Source organism: Sturnus vulgaris, chromosome 23 (genome assembly GCF_052056855.1).
Source record: "Sturnus vulgaris isolate bStuVul1 chromosome 23, bStuVul1.hap1, whole genome shotgun sequence".
NCBI lineage: Eukaryota > Metazoa > Chordata > Aves > Passeriformes > Sturnidae > Sturnus > Sturnus vulgaris.
Window position 1 is genome coordinate 4,253,279 of NC_142265.1, and position 27,598 is coordinate 4,280,876.

At 50.8% G+C, this 27,598-nt stretch overlaps 1 protein-coding gene across 1 annotated transcript; it reads right to left on the minus strand.

The window, feature by feature from the left end:
* Positions 1-2,987: 2,987 nt before the first annotated feature.
* On the minus strand, positions 2,988-25,840 carry SNX19 (sorting nexin 19). The gene is made up of 11 exons (XM_014883568.2): positions 24,302-25,840; positions 23,889-24,027; positions 23,304-23,404; positions 23,036-23,155; positions 22,637-22,767; positions 21,477-21,573; positions 21,055-21,241; positions 18,868-18,997; positions 8,206-8,390; positions 7,370-7,457; positions 2,988-6,577 (listed from the first exon to the last, which is right to left on the minus strand). The coding sequence occupies exons 1-11, from the start codon at positions 25,823-25,825 to the stop codon at positions 6,445-6,447; spliced, it is 2,835 nt and encodes a 944-aa protein (XP_014739054.2). The 5' UTR covers positions 25,826-25,840; the 3' UTR covers positions 2,988-6,444.
* Between the last annotated feature and the right edge of the window lie 1,758 nt (positions 25,841-27,598).

Below are 27,598 nucleotides of genomic sequence, written 5' to 3' on the forward strand. Positions count from 1 at the left end.
GTCACAGCTTCTCTGGGCACCCTGTGCCAGGGCCTACCCACCCTGACAGGGTAGAATTTCTTCCCAGTATTTAAGCTAATTGTATCCTTCAGCTGAAGGCCATTCCCCCTTCTCCTATCCCTACATATCCTTGTGAAAAATCTTTCTCCAACCTTCTTGGAAGCTCCCTTGGGTACTGGAAGGTGAGTTCTGGAAATGAGTCCCAGGTTATGGCCTGGCTGCCTCACAAACTCAGACCCCAGCCCAGCATTTGGTTTCCAAACCCATCAAATGTTGCTTTAGTTCTCTCTCTTAATTCCCATCGTCTTTTCTTCCTCTCTTTATTTACTTCTTAATTTCCATGGCTCTTAATTTCCTGCACCCCGAGCCCTGCTGAGCCCAGGCAGTGCCTACATGGGATTGCCCTCCACAGCCTTTCCCTGCTCAGGGAAAGGTCAGGGATGGAGGTTAGTGTGGCGAGAAGAAAGGCAGCAGCAGACAGACAGAGAGCTCTCATAAAGGTCTGGCTGTGAGCCTCTCTGAGAAAATGTCAGCTTGGGGAGGCTGTAACAGCTTTAATCTGCAGTACAAGGGGATTAAAGGACTCGTTCTCACAGGACAAAAGGGAAGGGAGGGAGCGGAAGGAGCAGAACAAGGGGAGAATGAAGCCTGCAAGGGGAGGAAGGGAGAAAGTTAAAGAGCTCAACTCCAAAGAGCATCAGGGCTTAAAGAGCTCCGGCTTGGAGTGTAATAAATGTGAAGTGGCCTGCACAGAAAAGGGGCTTTGGCCAATGGCCTGGCTTTGCTTTTTCACACTAAGCACACACACTTCAGGCAAGGCAACTTGTTATGTTTGGCTTTGTTGATTTTCAGGGGCAAAGGAGTAGGAGGGGGGAGCAGAAGGTTAATGAGGCTCTGCCAGATGTGACACTCCAGAGGAGCAGTGGGCACTCTGTGTTTTGAACAGTGGTTTAGGGGCTTTGATCCTCACCCCTGCTGTCCCTCAAACCCTCCTTGTCCTCGAGGGCCGGGGTAGAGTGGAGGGGCCTGGGAACAGGAAGGAAGTACGTGGAATTGCAGGATGCTGTCCTCAAGTACTGCTTGAGCAACCTTTTCACTCACTCAAGGCTGGGAGAGGAAGAGTGGGATTGAAAGGGTAAGGAAAGGAGACTTGAAATACTTTTCAAAAGGAAAAAAAAAGAAAAAACAACTCAATGCATCAGTTGCAGGAGATGTAAAGGCCAAGGAGCCACCAACACACACAAGGAGCTGTGCTCCAGAAGGGAAACCAGGCACTCCAAACCAGCTCAGGTGTTGCAGGAAATGGAGGCTCTCAGGGCTGCACCTCAAACCAAGGCTCTGCTCTGCCTGATCAGCAAGGTTTGGACGTGGCAAATATTCTTGAAGGCAGGAGGACTTTTCACCCATCAAAATCCCCCAAAATCTTTGAAGAAATGACAGGAGAGGAAGGTAAGACACCATCCACAAGTCCCGAGTTTTTCCCACGAACTCGGGAACTGGCAGAGGAGAAAATCAGGTTTCCAGCAGGCACTGAATTTAACAGGGCTGTAACAAGTTCTCTCACCTCCCACCTTACCCACTTTCCCAGCTCCACAGCCTTCCAAGGCAGAAGAGATGTGCCAGGAGAGCACCAGGCACAATCAAATCAATGTCCAAGGCAGCTTTTCCCTGTTTTAGCAGCTCAGCACAGTGCTGGGGCCTGGCTGCTGCTCTGTGCACAAATTCTACTGAGAGGGGAAAAAAAACAACTTTGTAACGTAATAAGCAAGTTCCAGACAGGAATTAAAGAGTATAGCATATCCAGTGGAGACAGGGGCTGCAGGGGCATTAAGGTAGGAAGAATATAATTACCTGACCTGGACTGTGGCCAGGATAATGGTATTAATTTATTTCAACAAAGCCAGAAGTGCCAAACCCTGTATTTTCCATTTAAACCCCAAAGATGGCAAATCACAGCACCGTGATTTCATTCTTCCAACTTTTGGCTGGACAGAAGAGTCTTCCTGATAAGGGTGAAAAATTAACACCCACCTCACATGGCCACGATGGCAGAGCTCACCCTCAGCTTCCTTTGGGAAGCCTTGATGGCATCCCAGTGCCATTCCAGGATCTCACAGCACCCAGAACATCCTCCCTGTGCCCACGGCTCCAAGCACAGCCCCGAGTTCGATCTGGTATTAATTATCCTGTTCTGCAGAGATAAATGCTTAATCCTCTGGCTGTTGACACTGGAAATGGCCCAATCTACCCCAGGGTGGATATGATCCCAGGAAACTTGGCTTCAGCCATGATCCCACATCATGTGCTGTACAAATGTTCGCTGGCTTGCAGGGAATGGATTTCACAGGGAGCATGGGCTCCTTCCGTGGCACAGCTAATCCACAAAAATACATGACCCAAGCACTCATTGTATCAGGTTTTTCTTCTTTCCTCTTATTTTTTTTTTTCCTTTGACATAATATTATAAATTTCACGTGGAATTCCTCATTTTCAGACGTTCCCTATTTCCTTACAGCTTACCAGCTTTCCTACTCCAGCTCTCATAGCATGGAAAGCTTCCTAAGCAGCTCTGCCCAAGGGATGTGGAGATGGCTCTGCACAATCCCTGCTTCTAGGGGGAGTCTTTGCCTGTTTGCCAGAAGAAAGGCAAATGATCCACATTGCTTCCTTGGTTTTAGACTCCCTGGAGAGCCTAAATCAAGGAGTTTGTGTCAGGGAGAAAGCAGCAATGCTGATGGGGTGGGAAATTACTCTGATTCCTGGCCAAGCTTTAAGGACTTTGGTCTTTCCCATGTCTGAGCAGTCCCACTGTGTGCCAGGAGGGAAAACCTGTCCCACACTCACTGCCACCTGCCCTGCTGCCTGCCCATGCATTTGGTGACACCTGGGAGACACTTTCCCCCCTTCCCACTCACACCCAGCCCCTTCCTCACTTATTCTTCCCATCCCCAAAGAGACCAAAGGCAAATTTTAAACTCTGACAGAAGTAAGTTTGAAATAAAGTATTATTGCACACAAGTACATGGGAGTGAAGGTTTGCTCCCCATTTAATAATTAAATGAGTTTTCCAGACAGCACAATCCCACAGACTCCAAAAGCAGCACCACAATTAGCTGATACAAAGGGTGGAGTACAGGAAATAGGACAGGGGGTCAGTGCATGGTGGGACTTTTTTCCCCTAAAAACACAGTTAAACAATGATTTAGCTTAGAGTGGTGCCTTGGAGCTCTACACCACTGCACTCAGCATACACAGGAGCAATCCCTGCTTCCAGGAAGCTTCCACCCAGCTGTGGGAAACTAAGGCAGTGGGAAGGGAAACACTTCACAAAATCAGCAAGTGGTGGGCTGGAGGAGGATCACACCCAGCCAGAAGGACCTGGAGAGGGAGAGCTGAGCACCCACCTGAGGCAGGTTCTGCTCTTGACCCAACGTGACACAAGGCTGCAACCCTTTATTGAGGTCAAATCTGGCTGCTCTCACCACACACCCTTCAGAGAGGTGGCTGGAACCTTCTGCAAATTCCTTCTACAAATTCCTGAAGAAAAAAAAAGGAGCTTGCTGGAAATATGACACACTGAGCGAGCTTAAGTTTTTTTGTCAACTTTGTTTGTTTTACCAAAGCAGTTTTTTTAATCTTAGTCCAGTGGAAACAAACTTTCAGCCCACCTGAATGCAGAAGTTTGTATCTGCCACCATTGTGCTCAATTTAATCCCAAAATCACAGGAGGCAAAGAACTCAGAGTAGAAAAAAAGCTGAGCTTTTTATTGGATTTGTTTTACTCCTTAACACCACGATGCAGAGAGGGGCTGTTTGCTCCTGGGCACTTCACCTCAGCTGTCAGGCACCATCTCCCGAGGAGAGAATGGGAATTTGAAGCCCAGCCAGTGAGAGCATGAGAAAGGGCTCCAACCCCTCATATCTGAGACAAGCAAGGGGCTTCAGCAGAGTAAAACAATCATTCTGCAATTCTAACTCCTTAGGTCTGTTCCCAACTGCCACACTGCCCCGGAGAGTGCACAGAAGTAAATCTCCTTTCCACCCTGTCCCAGCTCTTTGTATCTTAACACAGAAGGGGACTTTGCTGCTGGGACAACCCCAAATCATTGCTGCACCAGCCCAGCAAAGCACCAGCTCCCAAACTGGCAGTAATCACAAATTATTTCACAAATCTGGAGGACTGAATATTCAGTCATTTGCATAATTTCCAAGATGGGGTTATAAGCAGGAAGAATTTGGGCTTCCTGGCAAAGGAAAAATGTCAGCTCATCCTTCCAGTGCCACACCCAGTGTGTGCAGGAACTGGTTTAGACTTTTACCCTAACCTGGAGCTGACAATGCATCATTTGCACTCCATGATCCTTTTCAGCAAAGCCTCTTAATATTATCCCTGCTCAATGACAGTCCTGCAGCTCCAAAGCCACACAATGAATTAGGAAGCAACAGCAAACAAGAACTCCAGGAACATTTGGGAAGCCAGCAGGCACAACAGGGCTCTGCTGCATCATCTCTGGCTGATGGGGCCTTGTCCCCCTCCTGACAGTGGGGTGGGAAATGGAAGCAGGAGGAAAAAGGGGGGAAACAGGAGCCTGGCAGTGACAGACAAGGTGAAGCAGCTGCTCCAAGCAGATATTTAAGGATATATCTGAGCCCTGCTTCCCAAACTGCTGCTTGGCCATTTGGGATTATCCCAAAGCATTCTCTACCTCATCTACTCTTAAACTACTTAACACACACCTCCCTTCTTCCCCAAGCAGGTGATCTATGGTGATCTATCAATCTACCATCTCTGAAGCCTCCCTGCTCAGAAGTGGCTCCAATAGTGATGCAAAATTGCTTTGCTCCATGACATTGGATTCTGCTTGATTCTGGGATGTCCTTAGAGCTCCCTAAAAATCTGTTTGCATGCAGCAAAATGGTCCCTCCCTGTATTTTCACCCAACAGAAGCACAGAGCAGCTCACACTGTTGTGTATCCATTATTAAGCAGCTCCTTTAGGAAGAGCAGAACAGGCATGTTGGAGTTACAGTGCCTTCTCTCCAAACATGCCATGGAGCATCCAGCTCCAAGAAACTGCTGGCAGTCTCTTCCAGCCTGGTGTTCCCTGGTTCTGTGAGATGAAACCATCTGGAACTGCAGCACAGACCCTGCATGTGACCCTGCAAGGTGCCCTGTGTGCAGTCTCCTTTATGCTCCTCCAGCAGCCGAGTCCAGCACTGCTCAGTCTGTAATTCTCCCACAAAATACACCCAAGCAGCTCACCAGACTGCATGTTCTGAGTCCTTCTGAACTCCCAGGAACCTGACTGCTGAGCAACACTGAATGCTCACAAAACCACTCAAGTCTTGGGCAACCTGGAGAAGCAGCTCCAAATCCATGTTCCGTGAGCTGAGCTGCTTTCCAGAGCCCTGCACGGAGCTGTTGCAGCAGCAGGCAGGGCAAAGCAAAGCCCAGTGGCACAGCCATGAAGAGCAGAGCTCAGGCAGTGCTCACAGCCCTTTGCTGGGGTCTAACCCACTGGCTGTCCATGACACACATCCAGGATTCCCTGGGCTCAAGGTACTCATTCCTCTTCCAGAGCTTCCTGTGACAACCACGTTTGTGTGGGAACTGATTTCCTGGCTGTGTCCCACATGGCTCAGCTCCTTTTGTCCTGTGCCTTCCAGGTGACTGTCCCAGGGACTAAAAGGTGACTCAGAAAGCACAATATAAGCGAATCCTGAAGTCCAGTCAAGCTACCACTCCTCCCTAGCCTGAGGAATCTCTTTCCCAGGATCACAGCTGCCTGCACCCCGCTGTTGGATGGAGAACTAGAGCAGTGGCAGGGAGAAGCAACTGATCTTTGTCCTTAAGGCAGGGCAGCACCTTGGACCCCTGCTGTCACCTCCCAGGTATTTAGGAAGTTGGATGCTGAACTTCAGGACACTCCATCCTTTCCCCATGTTCCTTCTGGTGACACAGATGGTGCAGAGCAGGCCCAGGGCAGGCTGCTCATACAGCAGGGACAGCACTGCACCTCCCTTCACCTGTCCTGCAGAAACATTCATCAGCAAGGTCCCATCACACCAACTCTCTCAGTGCCAGGTGGACTCTGAAGCCACAAAAGCAAATCTGCATTCTCTGCCTGGAGATGTTAGAGATGCTCAGAAGGGTGGAGTGAGACCATGGGGCTTGTGGTTCCTTCTCCAACTGGTCAGGCTGGCTCATTCCAGGCTCTCCATCAGGTCAGCAATGGAACAGATGCTGCACAGCATCTTCAGCGTCTCACACTGGGTTTGATTCACCATCCAACTGAAACAGAGAAGCCTGGAAGCAGCTTCATTTAGCACTGGCTGGAGAAATTCCTTACAAGAAGCTCCCAGGTACGTTCAGTAAAGGCTGAAAATCCAATCACTCCGTGCCTGTGGCTGCTTCTCTCCTCCCCTGCTGGGGCACCAGCCCTGCTTAAAGTGCTGGGACACCTTTGTCCGGGCCACTGCAGGCACATGGTGTGGCAGCTGCAGCCTCAGGCTCCTTGCTGGAGTCCTTCAGAACCAGGAACTCCAGCAGAATGTCCAGAAGGCAGAACACCAGGTGCCTGGAATGGAGAAAAGACAAAGCTTAGACTGGTCAGGGCATGGGAGGCAAGGCTCAGCACAAGGGAGGAGTGTTCAGTGCTCCAGGGGAGAGAGGAACAATATCAGCTCCCCAGGAGAAAAGTTTTCAGAGGTGGTTCAGCTTTTTTTCAGCTCCCCCAAAACCAGTGGGTGTTGAAGTTGCTGAGCAGCACAGAAAACACAAATGCATCTTCTGGAGCAAAACATGTATTTAATGGGATCACAGGATCATTGAAGACAGAAAAGACCTCTGAGCTCATCGAGTCCAAGCTGTGCCCAATCCCCACCTTGTCAACCAGCCCAGAGCACTGAGTGCCACGTCCTGTTCTTCCCTGTACACCTCAGAAGATGGGGACTCCAACACCACCCTGGGCAGCCCTTTTCAATATTTAACAACCCTTTCAGTGAAGAAATACTTCCTGATGTCCAGTCTGACCCTCATTTCTCTGCTGTCCATCACCAAACCCTTGTCTTCCAGACTCACAGCACTGGGAATAGACACATCCCCTACACAGTCCTGCAGCTCCTCCAGAACCAAACTAAACCAGGATTTGTCTTACTTCCCTGACATCCACTAACTAAGCAGACCAAACAACATAATTAACATGGCTGGCTCAATAATCTGCAGCCAGACTGAGGTCATGGACATGCAGATGCCCCCTGATATTGCAGGTCTGGGACAAGAAGCTGGATGTGCTTGGTGCCTGGGAGCACTGACAAAACCCTGGGCACAGCTCTCACACCCCAGCAGTGCTAGGAACACCATCACATACCTGTTTATCACAGGCTGGCTCAGAGACTCCAGCACCAGGTTCCAGCTCATCCGACACTTACTGGTCCCAAGGATTTCCTGGATCATATCTGTAAGTGTTGGAGACAAAGCTTTAGGAACTGCATTATTTCCACAGGTCAGTCCTCTCCTGGTGGGTGCTGAATCAAAGCTTTTGATGGTGTGCTCTGAGGCTGGGACAGGAGGGAGTGCCAGGAAAGCATTCCTGGATAGGAGGGCACATAGCAGCAGAATGAACCATGCTTGTTCATTCCCAAGGGACAGTGAGGGCCCTTTACACTACATCAAGGAGTTAAAAGTTCAGACTGCACTCACATGGATTAGGCAGCAGCTGCTTTAATGCCAAAGGTCCCAGTGTCAAACTTCAAGAGAGGGAAATCCAGTGCAGCTGGGCTTGGCATTTCAGTCCAGTGGAAAAGCCACAGGCTTTGCATGGTGACTTTCCTCACCATGGGACCCTTTGGCAGTGGGTGGGAGCAGAGCTGTCCTGAGCCCTGCCTTGGTGAGGCAGCTCAGCAGCACTGTGAGCACTGAATCATGGCCTGGCTGCATGCAGGAATCGCCCAGACACACATCCCTTCCCTCTGAGCTGGGCTGCTTCCCAAACCCTTACACAAACTATCCAGAACTGGAAAACTCCGGGTTTTGCTTGCAGGAAACCAGCAAACCTCAAGGGTCACGAAGGTTTCCCAGTGCCTTGGCACGAGCAGCCTCCATCTCTGCATTTAACTACATTTCCAAAGATTGCAGTGCACTGGAGTGTTCCCCAGCCACTTTCCTATCCCAAGGACAGCTGACAAGTCTCTGGGACACACTTACTGGGCAGGATCCCCATCAGGCTCTGCAGGGCCTGCTCTGCTGTTGCCTTCTTCTGCTCCTCAGTCCTGGGGGGTTTAGGCACTGCTGGTAAAACTCCTCCAGGCCAGATGGATTCCTGCAGCAACTGGAGGTACTGGACCCAGCGCTGGGTGCAGGTCAGAGTGACCATCTGCACTTCCAGCCACCTGCAGGAACAGGGAGAGGGAGAAAGGTCAGGAAAAGTCTGGCTTGGGACCAAGCTGGGATAGTTCCACCCATCAAGAGCCCTGGAGGAGTAAATCAGCTTCCTTGGGTTTGTTAACATGCAGTTTTCATGTCTGTACACCCAAGATTTTCACAAGTATTAATGAGCTGAGTTTTCCATGCACCAAAAGTGGGATATGTTCCCTGTGTTACAGACAAATGGGAAGAGGAAAGGTCATAAGAAGCCCCATCACCCTGTAAATCACAGGAACCCAAGTGAATCACTGGTCACTAAAGGAAGCCCTGCTCAGGGATACAACTGAAGCTCCTAAGTTATCTCTAAGCACAATCTGGGACAGAGCTGGAGGAACTGGTGTTTAACAAACAACCCCCAGAAGGACTGGAAGGACATGGGCCCTGTTCTAGCAGCCTCTGCTCCTCTCATCAGTCCCTCTGCTACCAAGACAGTCAAGGATGTCTTTCCTGGACACCAAAACACACTCCAAGGATGACAAGCCATGAATATCCTGATGCTTCATCCCCCTCTCACCCTGCTGTCCAGTTCTGCTCCATCCACTGATGGCAAGCAATGAAATAATACAATCCCCAAATGGTTTGATTTTAGGATCTTAAAGCTCGGCTCATTCCACCCTGGGCAGGAACACCTTCCACCAAGTTTCTCCAAGCCCCATCCAACCTGGCCTTGAACACTTCCAAGGATGGGGCAGCTACAGCTTTTCCAGATACCCTGTGCCAGGGTCTCCTCACCCACACAGCCAAGAAGTTTTTTGTTCCCATTCAAAATCCAACAGAACTGCTGATAGTCCCTCCCACTGTGCCCTTTCTACAGTAACCACCTGCCAACCCCAAAACCCCTGCCCCACAAAAGGGCTCAGAGGTGTTTGCAGCTGCACTGGGATGTGTCCCCACCACCCGAGGGCTGGCCAGGCACTTTCTAAATCAACCATAAGGATGGACCCTCTCGCCCAGATGTGAAATCACTTCCCATGTCACAGCCATCAGTCAGAACTTGCAGTGCCTAAAACCATTCCCCTCAGAATTAGGAGAGGCCGTGGCTGAACCCCACAGGATGGTTCCCTGTTTTAGCAGGACTCAGGGTGCAGCACTGATGGCAGGAGGCTCTGGAGCAAAGCTGGGAGTGTCGGCACGGCGCTGGGGTAGGGAACAGGCTTGTGATTTCGCCAGTTCTTCAAGAGTCCCAGAGGACAGGAGTCAGCCAGCAGGGCCAGGAGACCCATTCCTCTTGGCAGCTGCTGTTCATGCTTGCAATTCTGTCACCACTACGCCCCGGCAGCTCCGAGTACATCCAAGAGCCCTGCCAAGGCAAACTTTATTTAACCTGCGCTCTGCCAGACTGTCTGCATTCTTCCTGGGCGAGGCATTCAGGCCAAGGGTGTCCTTCCCCACACAGCTGGGAGTGGGGAACAGCAACAGCCAAAGGTAAAGGGCAAAGGAAGCAGGCTGGCATCATGTGAGACAGGGACACCTTCGGCAGCAGGAAATGAAATAAACAGCAACTCTTGAGGGATGCACACCTAGGAAATGCCAGCTGGAAAGTAAAGGACGTTAAAAAATCTGAAAAAGAGTTTTGGTGCAGTGGCAATGTGGACACACACATTCACAGAGCTAGGGAATTACAGCTTGGAAATTCTTTTCAGGCCTGGATTTCTCCTGACTCTCAGCTCCATTCCCAGGCTGACAAGCTGACTGCAGCTTCAGTTAGGGAGGAGTCTCCCAGGGTGAGAACACGGTGACAAACAGAGTGGAATTCATCATCAACATTAACCCCTGGTGTCTTTCCCGTGGGACACATCCTGAGGTGCTGTCCCAAGGATGTTTTTCCCAATTGTCCAATGAGCTCCTGTCCTGCACTAACACACTTTAAATACAAACTGTCTGTACAATAAATTGGCCTTTTTTCCCCACAGAGCTCCGTGTGTGTTGCTGTCCTTTCTCTCTCTCTCTGCAGCACAGTGACCACATGGCAAGGCCTGGAATGTCTCAGAGCAAGGGACACAGGTGATGTCACCAGCACTGGAAATGGGGAAGCACATCCTTCATGCTCAGCATCACCACGGACACAGAGTCTGGATGCTGCTACACGATAATGCCAGAGGTGTAAACCTGTCTTAGAGGAGAAAATGTCACATCCCAGTCCTGTCTGGGAAAAGTCATGTTGGAAATAAAATTAAAGGGGTTTTAATCTCCAGCCATCAGCAGATTTTAACACTCTGGATCATGGTAAACCCTCCAGCTATTCCCAAGCAAATTAAAGTGTTAAACTGTGACTTCTCTAGGGGCAAGAGTTTTCATTAACACGATTTTTCATTAACATGGTTTTTCATTAACATGGTTTCTTACACAACTCCTAGCTGAGAAAACATCTGACAAGTAACAGAAGTTCAGAGACTTGGGGACAGAGCTGCAAAGTCAACCCTGCATCAAGGGGGATCAGCCTGAACATTGACTTCAAACTCATTACAGCAACAGCCACTTTCCAGCCTTTAAAAGGTTGCAGAAAGCAAAGAGACATTCCTAAAATAGCAAAAAAATCAAGTAAATAGTGGACAGAAAGAAAGTTGAACCTACAGAGGACAGCACACGTTTCCAGACAGCTCAAGAGCAAGCTGAGAACTGACAAATGCTGGAAGGCCCCACACAAACAAACTCCTGTTTCCAGCTCATGTATGTCCCTAAAAACACCAGAATTAGGCAACAAGGCCCCCAAGTAACACCTCTAAATGTGATCACACTGTGAGCAGGCAAGTGCCTACAGTTGTGAAACACCATTGATGGATTTTCTTCCTTAGGCTGGCAGCTCTGGGAAGCACAGGGCAGGATCTGGGAATGGCTCCATGGGTCTTGCACAGCTCCTGAGAAGAGGCCAACTTGCCCCATTACATGGTGCTCACACAGCTGGGGAAGGAGCATCCAAACCCACAGAGTTTACAAGGAAAAGTCAAGGAACTGAACAGGGAATGGGCCAAGAAAGAAGGAGAAACCAAAGAAAGGTGCAAATGGAACACAGAGTAAATCACCTCTGCTCTGGGCTCCCTTTTGCCAGTCTGTCCATGTGTGGAGCCATCCCAAAGGCACTGGGAACAGCAGAACTGTCAAGACTGCTCCATGTGACTCTGGGAGAAGAGCTGAGGCTTCAAAAGAAAATCTCAGAACACAGTGACCTGTCATGAAGTTTTCCTCCCTCCTCTCAACCACAGTCAACCATCAACACCCATTTTGAGGACTCACGTTCCATTCTAACACAGAGAGCATTTAAACAGTGAGGAGCAAAGTAATTCACAGAATCACAGAATGTCCTGAATTGGAAGGGACCCACAAGGAAAGTCAAGTCCAACTGCTGGCCCTGCACAGGACATTCCAAGAATGTCCTCTCAACTCCCACAGCTGTAGCTGCAACTCAGAGTCACACCAAGTTTACTGAAAATTCCTACCTGAGTAAACCCCAGAAAATGGCAAATTGACCTTTCCATCATGCAGACTTGTTGCACCAGGAGCAGGATTAATACCTCAAGAACTCCAAATATCTGCTGGTTCAAAGCTGACCTTCACCAGCAGGTCACAGATGATTTTTTGTGCTAATAAAGGCCTAAGCATTTGAGATTCATGTGCCACATTGAAAGCACACACACATTGCTCCCAGGTAGAAATAAATCCACCAAGAAACATAAATAGACCTCTCTTTTTTTCCTTTTATTTTTGGATGGCTGATGAGTTACTATTTTCATTCTGCTATTTCATGAAGAAGTAGCCTTAATAAGAAAGAAGAAATAAACCCATCACAGAACCATCTCCTTACACTTCAGCTGAGACCAGAAATAGATAAAGTGATCTCCTGGGCTCAGAATGCTTTGATAGTGCCCAATGCAAAGAGCCAGACTGCAAAGGCTACTGAGGCCTGGAAGATAATCTGGAGGGGCATAACTTGCCCATGCTGTAAGGTACCTCTGTTTGAAATAGCTGCTGGTGGAGGAATGAAATGGCTGCTAAAAAAGAGCCAAATGAAGGCCAGGGTTTAAGCTGGAACTCCAAGGTCAGCTGAAGGGGTCCATCATGGCAAGAAGGCCCTGGGAATGAAAAACAAGGGCTGGGGGTGCAAACCTTGGCCTTCCTTGGGCTCCTGGAAACAAAAAGGGCTGCTAGGAGGGAGGAAAGGCAGGCTGAGAGTCAGGAACAGGTAAATGGGCTTGCTTTTACCTGGCTGGACCCACTCACTTCACTGGACTATCCAGAGAGCTCAGCTCAGCAAGTAAAACCTGGACAGGTTGGATTTGCTTTGTCTGGACATTAAAGATGTACAAAGAATGAACAAAGAGATGTAATACTCTCCAGATTTACAACCACCTGCCAGAAGTGGGTAAAGCTCTGCTCTTTTTGTCCATTAAGGTGAGGATGAGAACTCAGATCACTAGAGCTAAGGAACAATCAAGTTAAATATGCTGATTGTAATTGAAATCTGAAGCAATAGCAATTGTGATTTCCTCAAACCCAAGGGTTTTAAGGATTTAGATAAGCACAAACTGAAGGCCAGGCTAGAAGATGACAAAGAAGAGAAAGCCTCTCTGCTTTAGCTGTATAAATACAAACAGCTCTACAAATATCCATGAGCTAGCATGTCCAGCTCAACACTGACTGCTGCCCACCCCCTGGCCCCCCTTTCCCCAGGGAATACAATGTGCATATCCAGAAGCTCAAGAAAGGCCTGTGGGACCAACATAGTGAAAAGGATTGGAAAAAAAAAAGCAACATCTGGAAAACGTGAGGCTTTCAAGCAAGACTGAAATTAAGAAAGTCTGGTGCTTAAATCACCCTTAGACCATCCCTGCCTTACCAGTCCTTGTTCCCCAAATTCCTCCTCAGATAATGCACAATATTATCCTTAACTCAAGAGCTCAGGAGGAGCAAGATTTCAGTGCTTTGACTGCAAAACCTTTCTGAGGAAACCTTGTAAAAATGAAGCAACAGCTGCAGTGGGCACAGCAAGAATTGGAAAATACAAATGGAGAGTTTTTTCCCTGAGGCTCAGCTTTCAGCACCTGCTACCTGAGCCTAAATCCACCTTCTCCACACAGCAGAAACACGTGCAGCACACTCAGCTCAGCACCTTCAAAGCAACCTCACACTTGTCCAGGCCATGGGTAAACCCTGTGCTGAGGAAAGAAAGAAAAGGAAAAAAAAACCTCTCTGTAAATCAAAGAACTTGAAGCATCCTGAGGCCTTTTAAACTTCTGCACAAAGTAAATTCTCCTTTTTGAAATGTCCCTCCCCTACTGCCCTGTGAACATTTAGAGTTGCAAACAACCCATCCTGCACCTGGCTGGGGATATCCTAGGCAGAGGGATTTTCCTACCTGCTTGACCCAGGCACAAACCCTGGGAGATGTGGGTGTGCAGGACATCTTACTGTGGGGAAGAGAGGAAGAAAAAGAAATAATTCTCTTCTGTAGGTAATAATTTATCCCTGCAGAGAGGAAACCAGGCCTTGGTGCTGGGATTTCTGTGCCATTTTATGTGTTGCTCCCTCTAACACCTGCTGCAAGGAGAAATCAGGGAAACTCACAGGACTCCAAGGTCTTCACCCTGCAGTGAATTAACCAAATTGCTCTGGATTCTGCTTTTCCCAACCTAGATCTTCCTGTGATGCCTTGGGGCTCAGGGAAGGGGGGAAAGGTACGTGATTAAAATAATTGTCCCCAACCTCCTTGATTTTTCTCAAAGCATCCTGGCTTTTGATAACATCTCCTTCAAGTATTTATTGAGCCAATTAAGCTCTCAGTGGTGCCCCAGGGAGAGGCCAGGCTGTTCCAAGGCCCTGCTTGGAACAATTGCTTCATTAGCCCACTTCAGAATCAAAATGCATAAATCCACTATTAACCCTTCTAAAACCAGGTAAAAATAAAACCAACAGGGAGACATTACTTCCACTCAATCCTTTTCTTCTTTGTTCCATTTGAAATAGGAAGTTGTTGAGCTTTTTTAAATCTAGGAAGAAAGTTGGCATGTGTAACTGTTGAAACAGAATCAGAGTTAAAATAATGTTGCAATTATTATCAAAGCACGGAGGGCTGGCTTCATTCTAGCGGCTGTTTTTGGAAGAATGCTGCTTCTAGAAGAAGGAAAAAAATTTTGTTTGGGACAGAGATTCAAAGCCAGATCCAAAATTTCCAGGTGCTTGGAGACAACTGAATTGAGGCCCATTTCCAAGCTGATTTTATTTACTTTACATGTACACACGAAGACACAGAGTCCTGAAATCGCTTTTACTGACATACCACAGGCTGCAGTTCCTGCTGCTCCTCACGGCTACAACACAAACAGCCAAATCCTCAAATGAGATGCCATGAGGTTGGTTCCCCTAATGCCCAGTTCTGGTGCTGCTTTTAGGGTTGTTTTTAGGGACAGGGACTTTGCTGCCACATAGCTGGGCCAGTCAGCACAGCCCCTCTGTGAGCAGCTCACCAAACATGCCCAAATCCACTCCCCAGGTAACCAGCCAGGAGAATGAGTGGATTTGGATGTATGGATAATGCATTTCTGCCTGAGGCTGGAGTGGCACCTGCCAGCCAGGAAGCCAAAGGGAAGTGGGAGCACTGTCTCAGCAGTCAGACATGGCCCCTGCATGGCTCCAGGGCTGGCAGAACTCCCTGCCCACGGGCACTGTGCTCCCAGCACTGCCAGCCCAGGGCTGCTTGGCTGCTCCAGGGTTACTCAGGGACAATGAAGAGGCTCAGGCATCACTCTGCTGGTGGCACTTTCCAGTCAAGAGGATCAAGGTGGCTGCCAAGGGTCATTGTGCCAGTCCTGTTGGCACAGAGATCAAAGAAAACCAAAGAGAAAATCAGAGAAAAGCACCCAGCCAGCAGCTCTCTGAAGCTCCAGACCTCCTTGACTTACAAGTGCCTGTGACACTCAGCCTGACAGCAACACACCAGGAGAGCCCAACACCGAGGTGACAGCCTGAACTTGCAAGAACCAGCTCTCAAAAGCATGATGGTCACCTGGAATCAGTCTCAAAGCATCCTTGGCTCTCCACTTACAGCTCACACACTGGAATATCACCTCCTCCAATCTTCCAGTTTGGCCAAGGGATGAGGGGACATGGACAAAGCCTGGAGGAGCACGGGAATGACTCAAAAGCAAACAGCAAGCCAAGCAGTGCTGAGCTCGGGGTAAGGCAGGGATGATTTGCATTTATTTTAACTCATGCTCAGTGAAACACGACGGAGCAAAGCTGCCCGAGCAGCTCCACATGCTCCTTTCAGGGACAGGCACTTCTGAACCTGGCACAGACTCTGTGCCCCAGCCCTGCACAGGTTCCAGGTGTGCTGAGACACCTTCCCCCCACTCAGTGCTTTGTGGCCATGGCTTTCTCTGTTGTGCTGCATGGGAAGGAGCCAGGAAAAGCTCACAGGCCAGGATCTGCCCCTCGAATACTCCCAGGTGCATCCCTGGGATGCTGGCACTCTGCTGGGGCTCCTCTCGGGAAGGGGAAGCACAGGTGGTGGCTGTCACCTGGCCCCAGCACTGTCCCCAGCTCTGCAGGGCACTGGCAGACCCCAGACCTGTGGGGACAACTGAGGGCAGGGTGTGGGGTCACAGCACGGCGTGGTTCCCATGTTTGTCGCGTATTTTTAACACCTCTTTGACTCACAAGGCTCTAAAAAGCACCCAGATTCTCCAAATGCCTCTTAGCTCTTCCATCAACCACCAGAGCCCAGAATAGCCCCAGTTCTTCCCCTCTGCCAACAGGTTCCTGCTGCAGCCTCCCAGGGCAAGAGGAGATGATCCCTCGCAGCCCGCGGGAGGGAAGCGGAGCCGGGCAGGGGCGGAGCGGGTTTGTTTACAGGCACGGCCCCAGCACGCAGAGAGGCTGCTGGAAGCAATCCTCGGCCCCAGGGTCATTCCCACTGCCAGCCCCTCCGCCTCCCCTCCATCCGCCTCTCCTTTCAGCTCCAAAAAAGGATCACTCCCTGTTACATAATGGGATGAGCGCAGTGCGGCTCCGGGCTCGCACACGCGGCCGCCCTTTACTCAACAATCCCTTTTTCGGTCATGGAGCCTTCCTCTCCCACTGCCACCGCACTGACAGCCGGGCAGACGGATGGGGCCTGCCTCCAGCTGCCCCGGCTGAGGAGAACGGGCAAGGAGGAGTGTGGTGGGATGCTCCTTGCAGAGAACAGGGAAGGGAGCAGCTCGGGAGGCACCACAATGGGTAACAATGTGGACACAGCGATCATCTGACAGCACTGCCATCCTAAGGGAGAAAGTCCTCCAAGAAGACGGGGACTGGCTCTTGGGAGAAGCTGGATCTCATTCTTGGTGTGAGTTTTGTTGGTTTGTGGTCATTTCTATCACTCTGCACCGAGTGTCTCATGCCAGAGCAGAATCATCTTGTAGTTGCAAGGAGGCAGCAGGAGCAGCACTTAACTCTCCAAATACGAGCTGGCAGAGGAGTATCCAGCAGCAGCCCCTCCAAAACACTGCCAGGACACCTCCTTTTCATCCCCTCCCACCTAACCCAGCCACTGACAGAACAGAGAAGGATCTAATCTCTTCACGGGATGATGCCCACTCATACTCTGTGACCAGCAATGGCTGAAGACACAACACAAATCCATCTGTTGTCCCACGTTTGTCTGCCTGTTCTCAGCAACAATTCCTTGAATAGCAGCTGATCCCAGAAGAGTTTCTGGTACTTTCCCCACCTGTACAGGGTCCCCACACACGGGGCCAGCCAGAATGGTAGTGCCAGGATTGGCTGAGCAGTGATCAAGTTGTAAATATTTAAATGGAAGAGAAATGTCACCAAGCCCACACTGTGTCCCTGGACAGGGAGGTCTGAGCTACAGACTTCCTGCTCTGCTGAGGACAGCAGTGACCACCTGGGCCAGGACTGAGTCTCAGGGACAGGGTGAATGGCAAAGAGCAGGAAGGCTCCCCATTCCCAGCTCTCCTCCACTGTGGGGGTAACTACAGGCAGCACAAATGGGAGGAAAATGTTCCCTGCAGCAATCCAGGCACAACACCACCGTCCTGGTGACAGGTCAGTCCCCACTGTGCAGCTTCTCCCCCTGTCCCCTGGGGTTCCTGATTGTCCCAGAACAAGAACAGGGCCAGCCTCAACATGTGGATTTCAGCACGGACACAGGGTTTGTTCAAGAGGCTGTAGTTGCACTTTGAACGGATGGGGACACCAAGAAGTGCCAGGGCTTCCCCACATCACCCCCAGCCAAATCTCTGCCTGCAGCACATGTGGGTTCACTCTGACCTGTTCAAGTGGAGCAGCTACAAACACATTCCTCCTCACTCTAATCCACCAGTACAACTCAGGGAGCTCCTCCACCCTCCAGAGCCAGGATGTGCTGTGTGTATCCCAACTTCTCTAGTGGAAAATGCCAATGCCACGTGTGGGTGCTGCGGGCTCCCTGGCTGACCAGGACACAGCTTATTAGGAGGTGATGATGTGCCCATTGAAGCTCTCATACCTCCGTGCTTACACACACGGATTGGGTTCCAGCTTGTTCCCATTCTGGAGAAGTGGGAGCAGCCTCCACCTCCTGCCACTGAAGGAACAGACCAGGACTGAGGGACAGCAGTCCCTGACCTCAAAGCACTTTGGCAATCTCTGCTGAGGGCAGTTTAAGTTACCAGCTCGGTTATAATGGGCTGCCCTGCACATTCCGATGCTGGCTTTGGATGTCTGTGGGAGAAGAAAGGGCGTAGCAGTGGGAAAAGCACTGCTCCAAGACTCTCCCAAGCCCTTCAGGGAAGGCTTTCCTTCTGCTCTAAAAAACCACATCCCCAGCTAGTGATAGTCACCAACCTACACCAAAAAACAGGAATTCTCTGTTTGTGTGTCTTGGCCTTGAGCCTTACCACCCAGAGGCACTGGCCCCAGGAAAGCTTGGCAAGTCCATCCCAGCTGGAAAGGAAGCCTGTCCCTGCTCCATGTGTGGGTCCCTGCCCCAGGCACAGGCAGAGCAGAGGGGTGCAGCACTGAGAGCAGAGACCACACTCTGAGCTGTCACTGACAAATCTCTGTTCTCTGGGCCTGTTTATTCTACTTTTGCAGAAGGAACAAGCTGAAACCCTGGGCAGCAGGAGACCAGGAGGCCAATGTTCCCTGGAGAGCCACAGAGCTGGGCACTGCTGCCCTTGCATGAGCCAAGACTCCACTCCCAGGGCTGGATCTTCCCTTTCCCTGATACCAAGGGACAGGAGGCTGCTCATTAGAGCTGCACCACTGCTCTCAGAGAAAACAGCTCCTAGTGCAGATCTCCAAGGTGTTTGCTCCACATTCATGGAGCACCTGCTTTACAGAACCTTGTTGGTTGATGCACACACAGCATTTATCTGCATCCAGGCACGAGTTCCACTTCCAGCTGCGACTCCAAAGGGAATGTCTCTCACAGAGCAGCCAGAATGGTCACTCTGGCCTTACCTTTGAACAAGGGTCCCAAAGAGCAGGTTGAAGACTTTCTGAATGTTCTCTGTGCACAGCCAGCTCCAGTGATCCACCAGCACCAGACGAAGCACGTCCAGGGCCAGGTCAGCCAAAGCTGTCTCGGAGTCTGCCAGGAGGAAGAGGAGGGGCACGTGAAGAAGCCACCTCAGGGCAAATTGGTGAAAAGCATCATCCCAAACTCATTCTTTTCTCCCCAGCCTCTGTGCACACACAACCTGCTACAGCCCAGACAGCCTGGGACCCTGCCCTCCCCACTCTGACTTCAGCTCATGCAGGCAGCCCCAGTCTCCCACCACGGGCTGCACCAAAGGCTCAGTTCCTTCTCAGTTAAACAGCAGGATTATCAAATCCCAGTCCATGCACAGGGATGGCCACGTGCCCAAAACAGGTGACAAAGCAGGTGCTGACGGTAGCCAGGAAGAGGTGCACTGCTGAGGACTATTATCCTCGTCTTCCCCATTCCTTTCCCTTCTTCCAGCAGTTTTCCAGGCTCGAGGCTCTGTTGGTGGCTGTGGGCTGCCATCGTGTGGCAGATCCCAGTCCTAGCAGGAAGGGGGATGAACCACATCTGGATAAACCAGATTTACCAGTTAAAACACAAACCCACACAAAATATCTCTGCTGTCATAGATCTATGACACCAAACCTCCCTCTGATCCTCAAAAGGATGCCAGAGACTTCAGCAAAAAGTTTCTACTTGCTAAGGAATTACTTTCATGCTGTTTGGGCCTGAGGAGTTGTGCTGAACAAGCTCACTGAAGTACCACAAAGCTGCCCCACACAGCCACTCCCAGGCCACCACCCCAACCTGAGGCTGCTGCCCCAGCTCTGTTGTCCAGGTGAGATCCTGTGCAGCAGCTTTCCCTGATTTGGCTCCCCTCGTGCATCATCTTCCAACCCTTCTGTCTACAGAGACAATTTACACTGACAGTTTACTACTGGAAATAAAGGGAAGAGGGATTCTGGACCCCACCTCTCCCTAAAAGCTGGACGAATTAATTCCAGGATTTCACTTGGAAAAGACAGGGCACTTGGCACCTCTTGCTCTGGGCCATGCCTAAGTTACTCCCCATTTGCTTTGCCCTCTGACACTTGACTTCCCAGTGCAGAGTCTGCAGCAGACTGTTCAGCTTCCCCATAACCTCACACAGGGAGCATCCTCAGCAAGCTGTTTATTCCCAAATCCTCTTCCTCAGAGAGCTGCTGGCCAACCACTTCCCAGAAGTCACTCCATGAGCAGATAGGGACATGGCTTTGCCTTTTTATCCAGACGTTTGTTCCCCTCACCCTGCCAGGCCAGCCTGAAGCATCCCAGACCTGCAAGCATTTGAGATCACTGACATTCCATTTCCCTCAGAGTTCAGCTAACTTGGCCTGCTCTGTGCAGAACCCTGGCCTCCAACTCCAGTCCTGCTTCCCCAAAACCACGGGCACGTGTTCCAAGATTACAGGCAAAGCTGGTAGCACAGGCTGGGTTTCAGAACACCAGGCCTATCCTGTCACAAACACGTGCTTTCAGTCAGAGCTTGCCAAACTCGAACCACTGGAGAGAAGTTTTTGGGAAGTTCCAGCTGATACAGTTCAACTATTCCAAGAAAAAGAAGGGAGAACATATTTTTGCATGTGTTCAAGATTATCTTGTAACTGTTCTGAGGCAGCCATGTGCTTCAGAGGAGGGTTCCAGAATCAGAAAGGGAACATCATTCCTTGAACTGAGATTACATTTGTGCTATTCCCATCAAATCTATCTAAACTTAATCTCAAAAGGTCTTTTTATAGTGTATGGACATACCAAGGCTAACTGGAAACTACCAGGAAACTGTAATTTGGCCAAGTTTTAGTTTGCAAGAGCTTGATTTTAGAACACTGCCAATTTAAGCAGCATGTCCTTAAGAAACTTTTGTGCAGTGACTGTGCTGAGCACACCAAGGTGAAGATCTACAGTGACACAACTGAGCCAAAACCCACTTTGCTCTCACCAGCAACAATGCCCAGAGCAATCATCAAACAGCACTGGAAAACCTCATTTACTTCCCCTTCAATCAAGATGCAACAAGCAGGAGAGCAGGTCCTGAAGACTTTTCAAGCTGAACCTGCAGATGTTGGAGCTGCTGTGGTACCAAGGGAGAGAAATTCAAGCACTAAGAAGGAGGCTGAGCTCACCAGAATCAGTGTCTGGATGTGCTCCCTGCTCTGATGTGCTCAGCCCATCCATTTCTTCCTGCACAGAGATTTCCTTGGCTTGTCTGCCTCCCTCTCCTTCAGGAGCTTTGCTGGGGGCTGCTTCCAGCAGCTTCTCCTGCTTCTGGATGAAGGATTCCATAGCAGCCAGCGACAGGGTGCCAGACACCTACAAAAGTGTGTTAGTGCCACAGAGCCTGGGGTCTGCAGTGCCCAGGTAACCTCCCACCCCCTGGTTTGCAGCCAGGTGTAGCCAACAGCACAACCAGGGCTGCCTGTCCTTCTGCAAAGAGCTGGCATGTGGCAACAAGGCTGCAGCAGCCACAACCCTGGTGAATGCTGATCATTCCCAAACAGGGCAGTGATTGGGGTTGGGGAAGGATTACAACAGGATCTGAACTTACAGCACTGCCCTCCCTGATGGAGTACACGATCCTGTCGTGAGCCTCACTCACACTCAGCACTGGAGTGATTTTACTGGATGAGAACCTCAGCCTGGACCTGAAAAGCAGAGCCATGGCACAGTCAGTTTTCTCTGCAAGCTGCAAGTCCTCCAGCCTCAGCCCCATAACCTGTTACTGCTGTCCACATCCAAGTTAAGAAATCTGATTAGGCCTGAAGTGGTTCAAAAAAAGCATAACTAAGAGATGTCAGTGAAAGCACACAACAAAAGCATTAAAGCACGTTTCCTGATGTACACCTGAGCTGAGGCAAGGCTTTCCAGCATTCCACAGGGAGGTGTTACACAGAAGCTGATAGGGAGATGTAGGCAAGGTGTGAGCACTGCAGCACACACAGGCAAGTGTTTAGTAAAGCCTCTAAGATGAAATACACTCAGCAGGATTGTGAAATCCAATTATAAACACCCACAAAAACGAGGATACGAAAGAACAATGGGATTTTGGGACAAATTGTAAAAGAGCCTGTTTATCACTAAGGAATGTCCTTTTCAGCCAAAATGGTTCCAAACTTGTACTTTTTGAGTTTATCTTCCTGTCCAAACTAGATTTGTCCAGCAAAGCATCACTTTTTGGAAGGAAAAAGCCATACTTGTGCAGAAATCTTCCCTTCCTTGGTGAGGGAAGAATCACTGATGAGACAATCACAATGAGACTGGGCACTGTCAGCAGCATCAACATTTGGTGAGGAACATACATTGAATATTACTCATAAATAGCTATTTAAATGTTTTCTGGGCAAGGCCACAGTGTGGAACACATGGGAGAGGCAGAAGAGAACTTTCAGGTAGATAATTCACAGCTGAATTTTGTAATCACTCCCTTCATATATAAGCAATGCACATGTTTAAGGTTGTTTAAGGTTAAAATGCAATTCTTCAGGAGCAATAGTGTCTCTGCTGGCAAATGGCACTTCCATCTTTGAGCATTTCTGGGAAACCCTTTAGATAAACTGGAGCTCAAACAGTTGTGCTCAGCAAGGGAAGGAGAAAGCAATTCAGCTGAGTAGGACAGAATTTACTACCTAACACACAAAGCACCAAGTCAGTTCTTCCCCATCATGGGCTCATTTTATGCATTCATTCCTTGTTCTACAAAGCCCTTACTTGGTTGCTTTCTTCCCATCTGTCTGGGATTTCCCATCCACCTCTGACTCACTCAGCTCCTCCGTGGGGCTCTGGGGCTCTGACCTGGGGAATGCTGTCTTCAAGGTGTCCACGATGGCATTGACAACAATCTGCAAAGCCAGAAATTAAAGCCTTACCTTTAATTACTGCATTGACCCTTGTGACTTTAACATATTAGGAGTTTTGAGACTTGCATTGGATTTTCTATTGAACAGATTCTTTAACATGAGCCCTGACCCTCTATAGCTTTATGGGTTTCTAGGCAAGCTGAGCCCAGCTAAAAAGAAATGGTTTTGGCTCCTAGGAGACACTGAAGCCTAGGAAGCATCTCTGGGGACAGCTGAAAGGGCTCAGTAAGCAGCTCCCCATTTTTCCCACCTTGTCTATCCTGGACACAACGAAGGGCTTCTTGACAAAGGCGATCCTGGCATCGGTGTTGAGGGCCAGGAATTCCTGCACCTCCTCACTGTTTGCAATCTCAGGCACTGCACACAATTGCTGCAAGGACAGATGGAGACTTAGATCATTTCAGAGTCAAGCTCCCAACATGATCATGTAATGTGGAACAGATATGGTGTGCTCCTCTGTCTGCACAAAGCTGTCCTGAGCTCTGCTTTTGGCTCACAGGGGCACACAAACATCTCACCTTCAGGAAAGACTCCAGCAGACTTTTCCTGGCTTCCACTTTATCGCTGTCCATGTTTCCAAATGGCAGATCAGGGAATAGTTTCTTTGGGCCTTTGATGTCTACAAAGGAAACAGACCCACTGGCAAGCTTGAGAAAACTGCAAAATTACACTACCCTTAATTTAAAAGACTTTTATATCTTAAAATCTAAACATTTTCAGGATTAAAAATTAAAATTTTAAAATCTTAAAATCTAAATACAGATTTTAGTCTTTATTAAAATCTGAAGGCTCTAATGATTAAGGCTATCCCCACACACTGCCTGGCATCAGCCCAATGTAACACACAGACAGGAGTGTTTCTATCCACTGTTATGGTGCAAAACTACAAAGCCAACTGTTGTGGAATGGGAAGAGGAATGTTTTAAAACATTGAAGAGATAAATAATTCCTCCAGTCAGCTCTGCATAGAAAAATGGAGGATGTGGGCAGGAGACACAGCCCAGCATCCAAAGCTGCACAAGCCGGGCAAGAAACCCTCAGAGCAGAGAAACAGGAGACAAGAGGGAGAAGGATTTTTTTGGAGAGCTACTGCAGGCACTGACTTTTGAGGAACTTGCGGAGCTCGGGCTTCTCCTCCAGCCGGGTCTGCAGGTTGAGGAACTCGCGGTAGCGGCGGTTCACGGTGTGATACGCCACCTGCTGCAGGCTGCCCGCGGCCTCGCCCTCCAGGGCTGTCTCATACTGAGGAGGAAGGCAAAAGCATCATTCTGACAATCCCTGCGGGCCCCTCAATCCCCAGGCCCCACCCAGCAACTCTCACATCAACCCTTCCCTGAAGATGAAGGAACAAAAGCAGGAAAAGATTTAACCAGCCCCACAGGAATCTCTATGCCACCCCCAGCCACGGTGCCCGGTATTTCCCCACTACCAGCAGACACGCAAGCCCTCAGCTCCAAACACCGGCCCAGGTTTTTGGAGGGTTGTGGAAGGGGGTGAGTGCCCGGGGAGCCCTCACCTTGACGGTGTACAGGGTGTAGGGGTGGAAGCCGGTGCCGCTGTGCTCCCGGGCAGTGATGGTCCCGGTTATCCGCAGGTTCTGGATGACGACCGGCCCCTCGGGGCTGCTCAGGGGCTCGAAGCTGAACGTGCTCATGGAAGCTGTGGGGGAGGATGAGAGCAGGGGCAGGCTCTGCCCAGGCTCTGGGGGAAACTGTGCTGGGCCCTCTGCTGCCCCCAGATCTCTCCCCAGGCTGGAGGGTCTTTGTGAGGAGAACCTCCTGGGGACAGCTGGGCTTTCCTCCTCCTTCTCAACCGCTGGCTCGATCTGGATGTCAGGGCAGGAGCTCAAAGCAGAGGTGGGAAGCAGGCCAGCATCCGAGCTGGGGCCAAGGCCCTGGTCCAGGTCTCCTGTGCCATCCTCCGAGGCAGGTACTCCCTCTGGCACAGAGGGGTCCTGGGGGGGCTCATCAAGGAGCTCTCCAGCGGGGGAAGGAGCCAGCAGCTCCACGTCCTGGCCCACATCAGGTGCGGGGGATTCTAGCTCCAAACCCTCACAGGGGAACAGAGATCCCAGGGCTTGGGGGCGCAAGAAGGGTTCCTCTGCATGGCATGACCTGCTCACCTCCTCTCCTTCCTCTCCAGCAGCCCCTGCCTCTCTCCTGAGGCCCTCTGCAGCCCTCGGGGACGGGGGTAGCCTGGTGGGAGCTGCGTCCATCTGGGCTGGGAAAGGCAAGGAATCCGGCACTGGGGGTGCAGGGTGGGGCTTCCCACCCCGGGGCTTCTTGGAAAACGCCCCAATGAGCAGCAGGTTGATCCAGTCGGGATCGGACATCTTCCTGATGGCCGGCAGCAGCACGTTGCAGGCCACCAGCTCCACCACAACAAAACGTCCTGTCCGTGTCTCCAGGTGCGGCCACGGCACCAGCGCCCGCAGCAGCGTGTCCACAGCGGCCCGGGCACAGCCCACCTCGGCTGCGGGGCTCAGGAGAGCGGGGTGCGGCCCTGCCAGCCGGCTGTACTCCCTCCACAGTGTCCGGCCGCCCTTGGGGTCAGCCCTCAGGGCATCCCGTGCCCGCAGGAAGCTCTGCAGGTGCTGCCCGCAGAGCAGGAGCAGGCGGCGGGCCAGGGCTCGCCGGTCCACCCTCCTCATCCGCCGCCTCAGCTCCGCGGCCAGCCCCAGCATGGCCCTCTCCACCTCGGCCTCGAAGGTCGGCTCTCTGCTCACCGTGCGGTACCAGGAGGCCACGAAATCCCGCACCACTTTACGGACGGTGCTGGCGATCTCCTTCTCCAGCCGGCCCTCGTCCGCAGCGCTGCCGGCCGGGGCCCGCAGGGAGCTGACGAAGCGCTCCAGCCGCAGCCGGCGGCCGCGGGGGCTCAGGGCCGGGGGGCCCAGCCAGCCCCCCAGCACGGCCAGCGCCCCGCACAGCAGCCCCAGCGCCCGCAGGTCCAGCAGCAGCTGCAGGGCCAGCAGCCAGCCCAGCGCGACCAGCAGGGCCAGCAGCGGCCGGCGGGACCCCGAGGAGCCCTGGGCCGGCATGGCGGGGTGGGCAGCGGGAGCTGTCACAGCCGGGGTGGGCGGGCAGGGCTGCACAGCTCGAACCTCACCAGGCTCGAGGGCTCGTCAGAGCCCAGACCGGGCTGCTTGAGCGGGGATCGAGGGCTCAAGCACCCCGAAACATCAGTGGGCACTGGGGTGGGTCAGAACCGCCAGACCGGCACCCTCACCGTCAGCGGGGCTCACACAGCGCAGCAGACCGGGACCCCTGACTGGGCGCTGGGACACAGCCTCCCGGATCTCCCACCGGGGCTCGTTAAAGACCCGCACCGAGACCGACCAGAGCCCTCCCCCAGAGCGGGCCCTCGCCGAGCACCGGGGCTTGGCACAGCTCAGCCCCTACCGGGCACCGACCGTACTGCTCACCGGGGAGAGGCATGGATCCCGCCCAGCCCAGCCCCTCAGCGGGCACTGGGGCACACAGAGCCCAGCAAACCGGACAGGGACTCGCCTGCACAGATCCTTCACCGGGCACTGGGGTCCCACACCGGGTATTTCAAGCCCTCACGGCCCGGACCCTTCACGGAGCACGGACACCCAGCCCGCCGGACCGGAAGCCCCGGGCCCGACTCGCAGCTCGGCCGGCACCGCCCGCCACTTCCGCTTCCGGTGTTGCCTTCCCACGGCGCCCCCTAGCGGGCCGGAGGTCTCACGGGAGTGCTCATAACCCATCTTAAGCTATAAAAAGTAATAATAATAATAACAAAAATTTAAAAGAATACTATATCAATTTTATAAAAAATGATAAAATTATTGATAGAAGTAATTTTATATAACTGCTATATTTTTATTTTGTTATGTAAATATTATAATTAACAATCAATATTAAATTTTACAGCCGCTCAAAACAAGCTTTTTCACCTCCCCCAACTTTTATTTTATGTGCATTAGGAAAAATATGAAAGCAAAACTTTATGTTCGTAGATTGTTTTGGGGGGTAAATACTACTGTTAATTGTATGAATAAGAAATAAAATTGAGTTAATTACGCAGGTATTAAAATAGGGGGGAAAATCGTGTTTCTACTATTTAAAGTAACAAAGAGATCATATTGCTGATAGCAAATATGCACCTCTGAGCCCCTGGAAAACACCTGAGCCTTGTTACCTCATTAAGGAACAATAAGAAGAAGAGTTGTGATTGGTGAAATTGGGATGAGGCTCGTTACATACAGCTGCTAATTAATTAATGGGGTGATGCTGCTCAGCTGTAACGGGGCTGGGGGAGCATCAGTTTTGTGTTGAGTGTCTGTGGATGTGGGAGCTCCTGGATGCAGTGTTGGGGTTGTTCCCGAAGGAATTTGGACTTAAATGTTCTGTGGATGTTGAAAAATACATTTGGATTTTTTCCTGGTGTGACTAAGGAGGTGTGGAGACCCCCAAATTTTCTCTAGAAAAGGCTCCCCAAAGTTGTTTATGGAGCTGCATGGGACACCCCACGAGAAAGACAAGACAGGGTGGCAGCAGGAATGAGACATCACAGCAAAAAGGTAAGAGAAATTAAAAAAAAACCTCATTTAAAATTTCTTTGGAGAGCAGGGAACTTGAGGGAGGTTCCCAGAGTCTTGGTTGCATTCAGGTGTTGGAAGAGTTTTGGGAAAGTGTTGTTGTAAGATTTGTTTGTTCTTAAAGATATTTGTGCTTAGTGCTGAAAAACTCCTCAGCTGCAACCTCCAAAACTTGCCCGGGGCTTTCTGCTGCTTCCCCTGCGTGGTTGTGGCTCTTGGGTTGGTGTTAAGTGAAAAAAAATGAACTAA

Excerpts from the sequence above, each read along its gene's own strand:
- SNX19 (XM_014883568.2), bottom strand. The coding sequence starts at position 25,825 with ATGCCGGCCCAGGGCTCCTCGGGGTCCCGCCGGCCGCTGCTGGCCCTG. Across the intron at positions 21,242-21,476 it reads CCATCAGGGAGGGCAGTGCT|GTGTCTGGCACCCTGTCGCT; the intron begins GTAAGTTCAGAT and ends ACACTTTTGTAG. Across the intron at positions 8,391-18,867 it reads TTTGGGACCCTTGTTCAAAG|GTGGCTGGAAGTGCAGATGG; the intron begins GTAAGGCCAGAG and ends CTGTTCCTGCAG.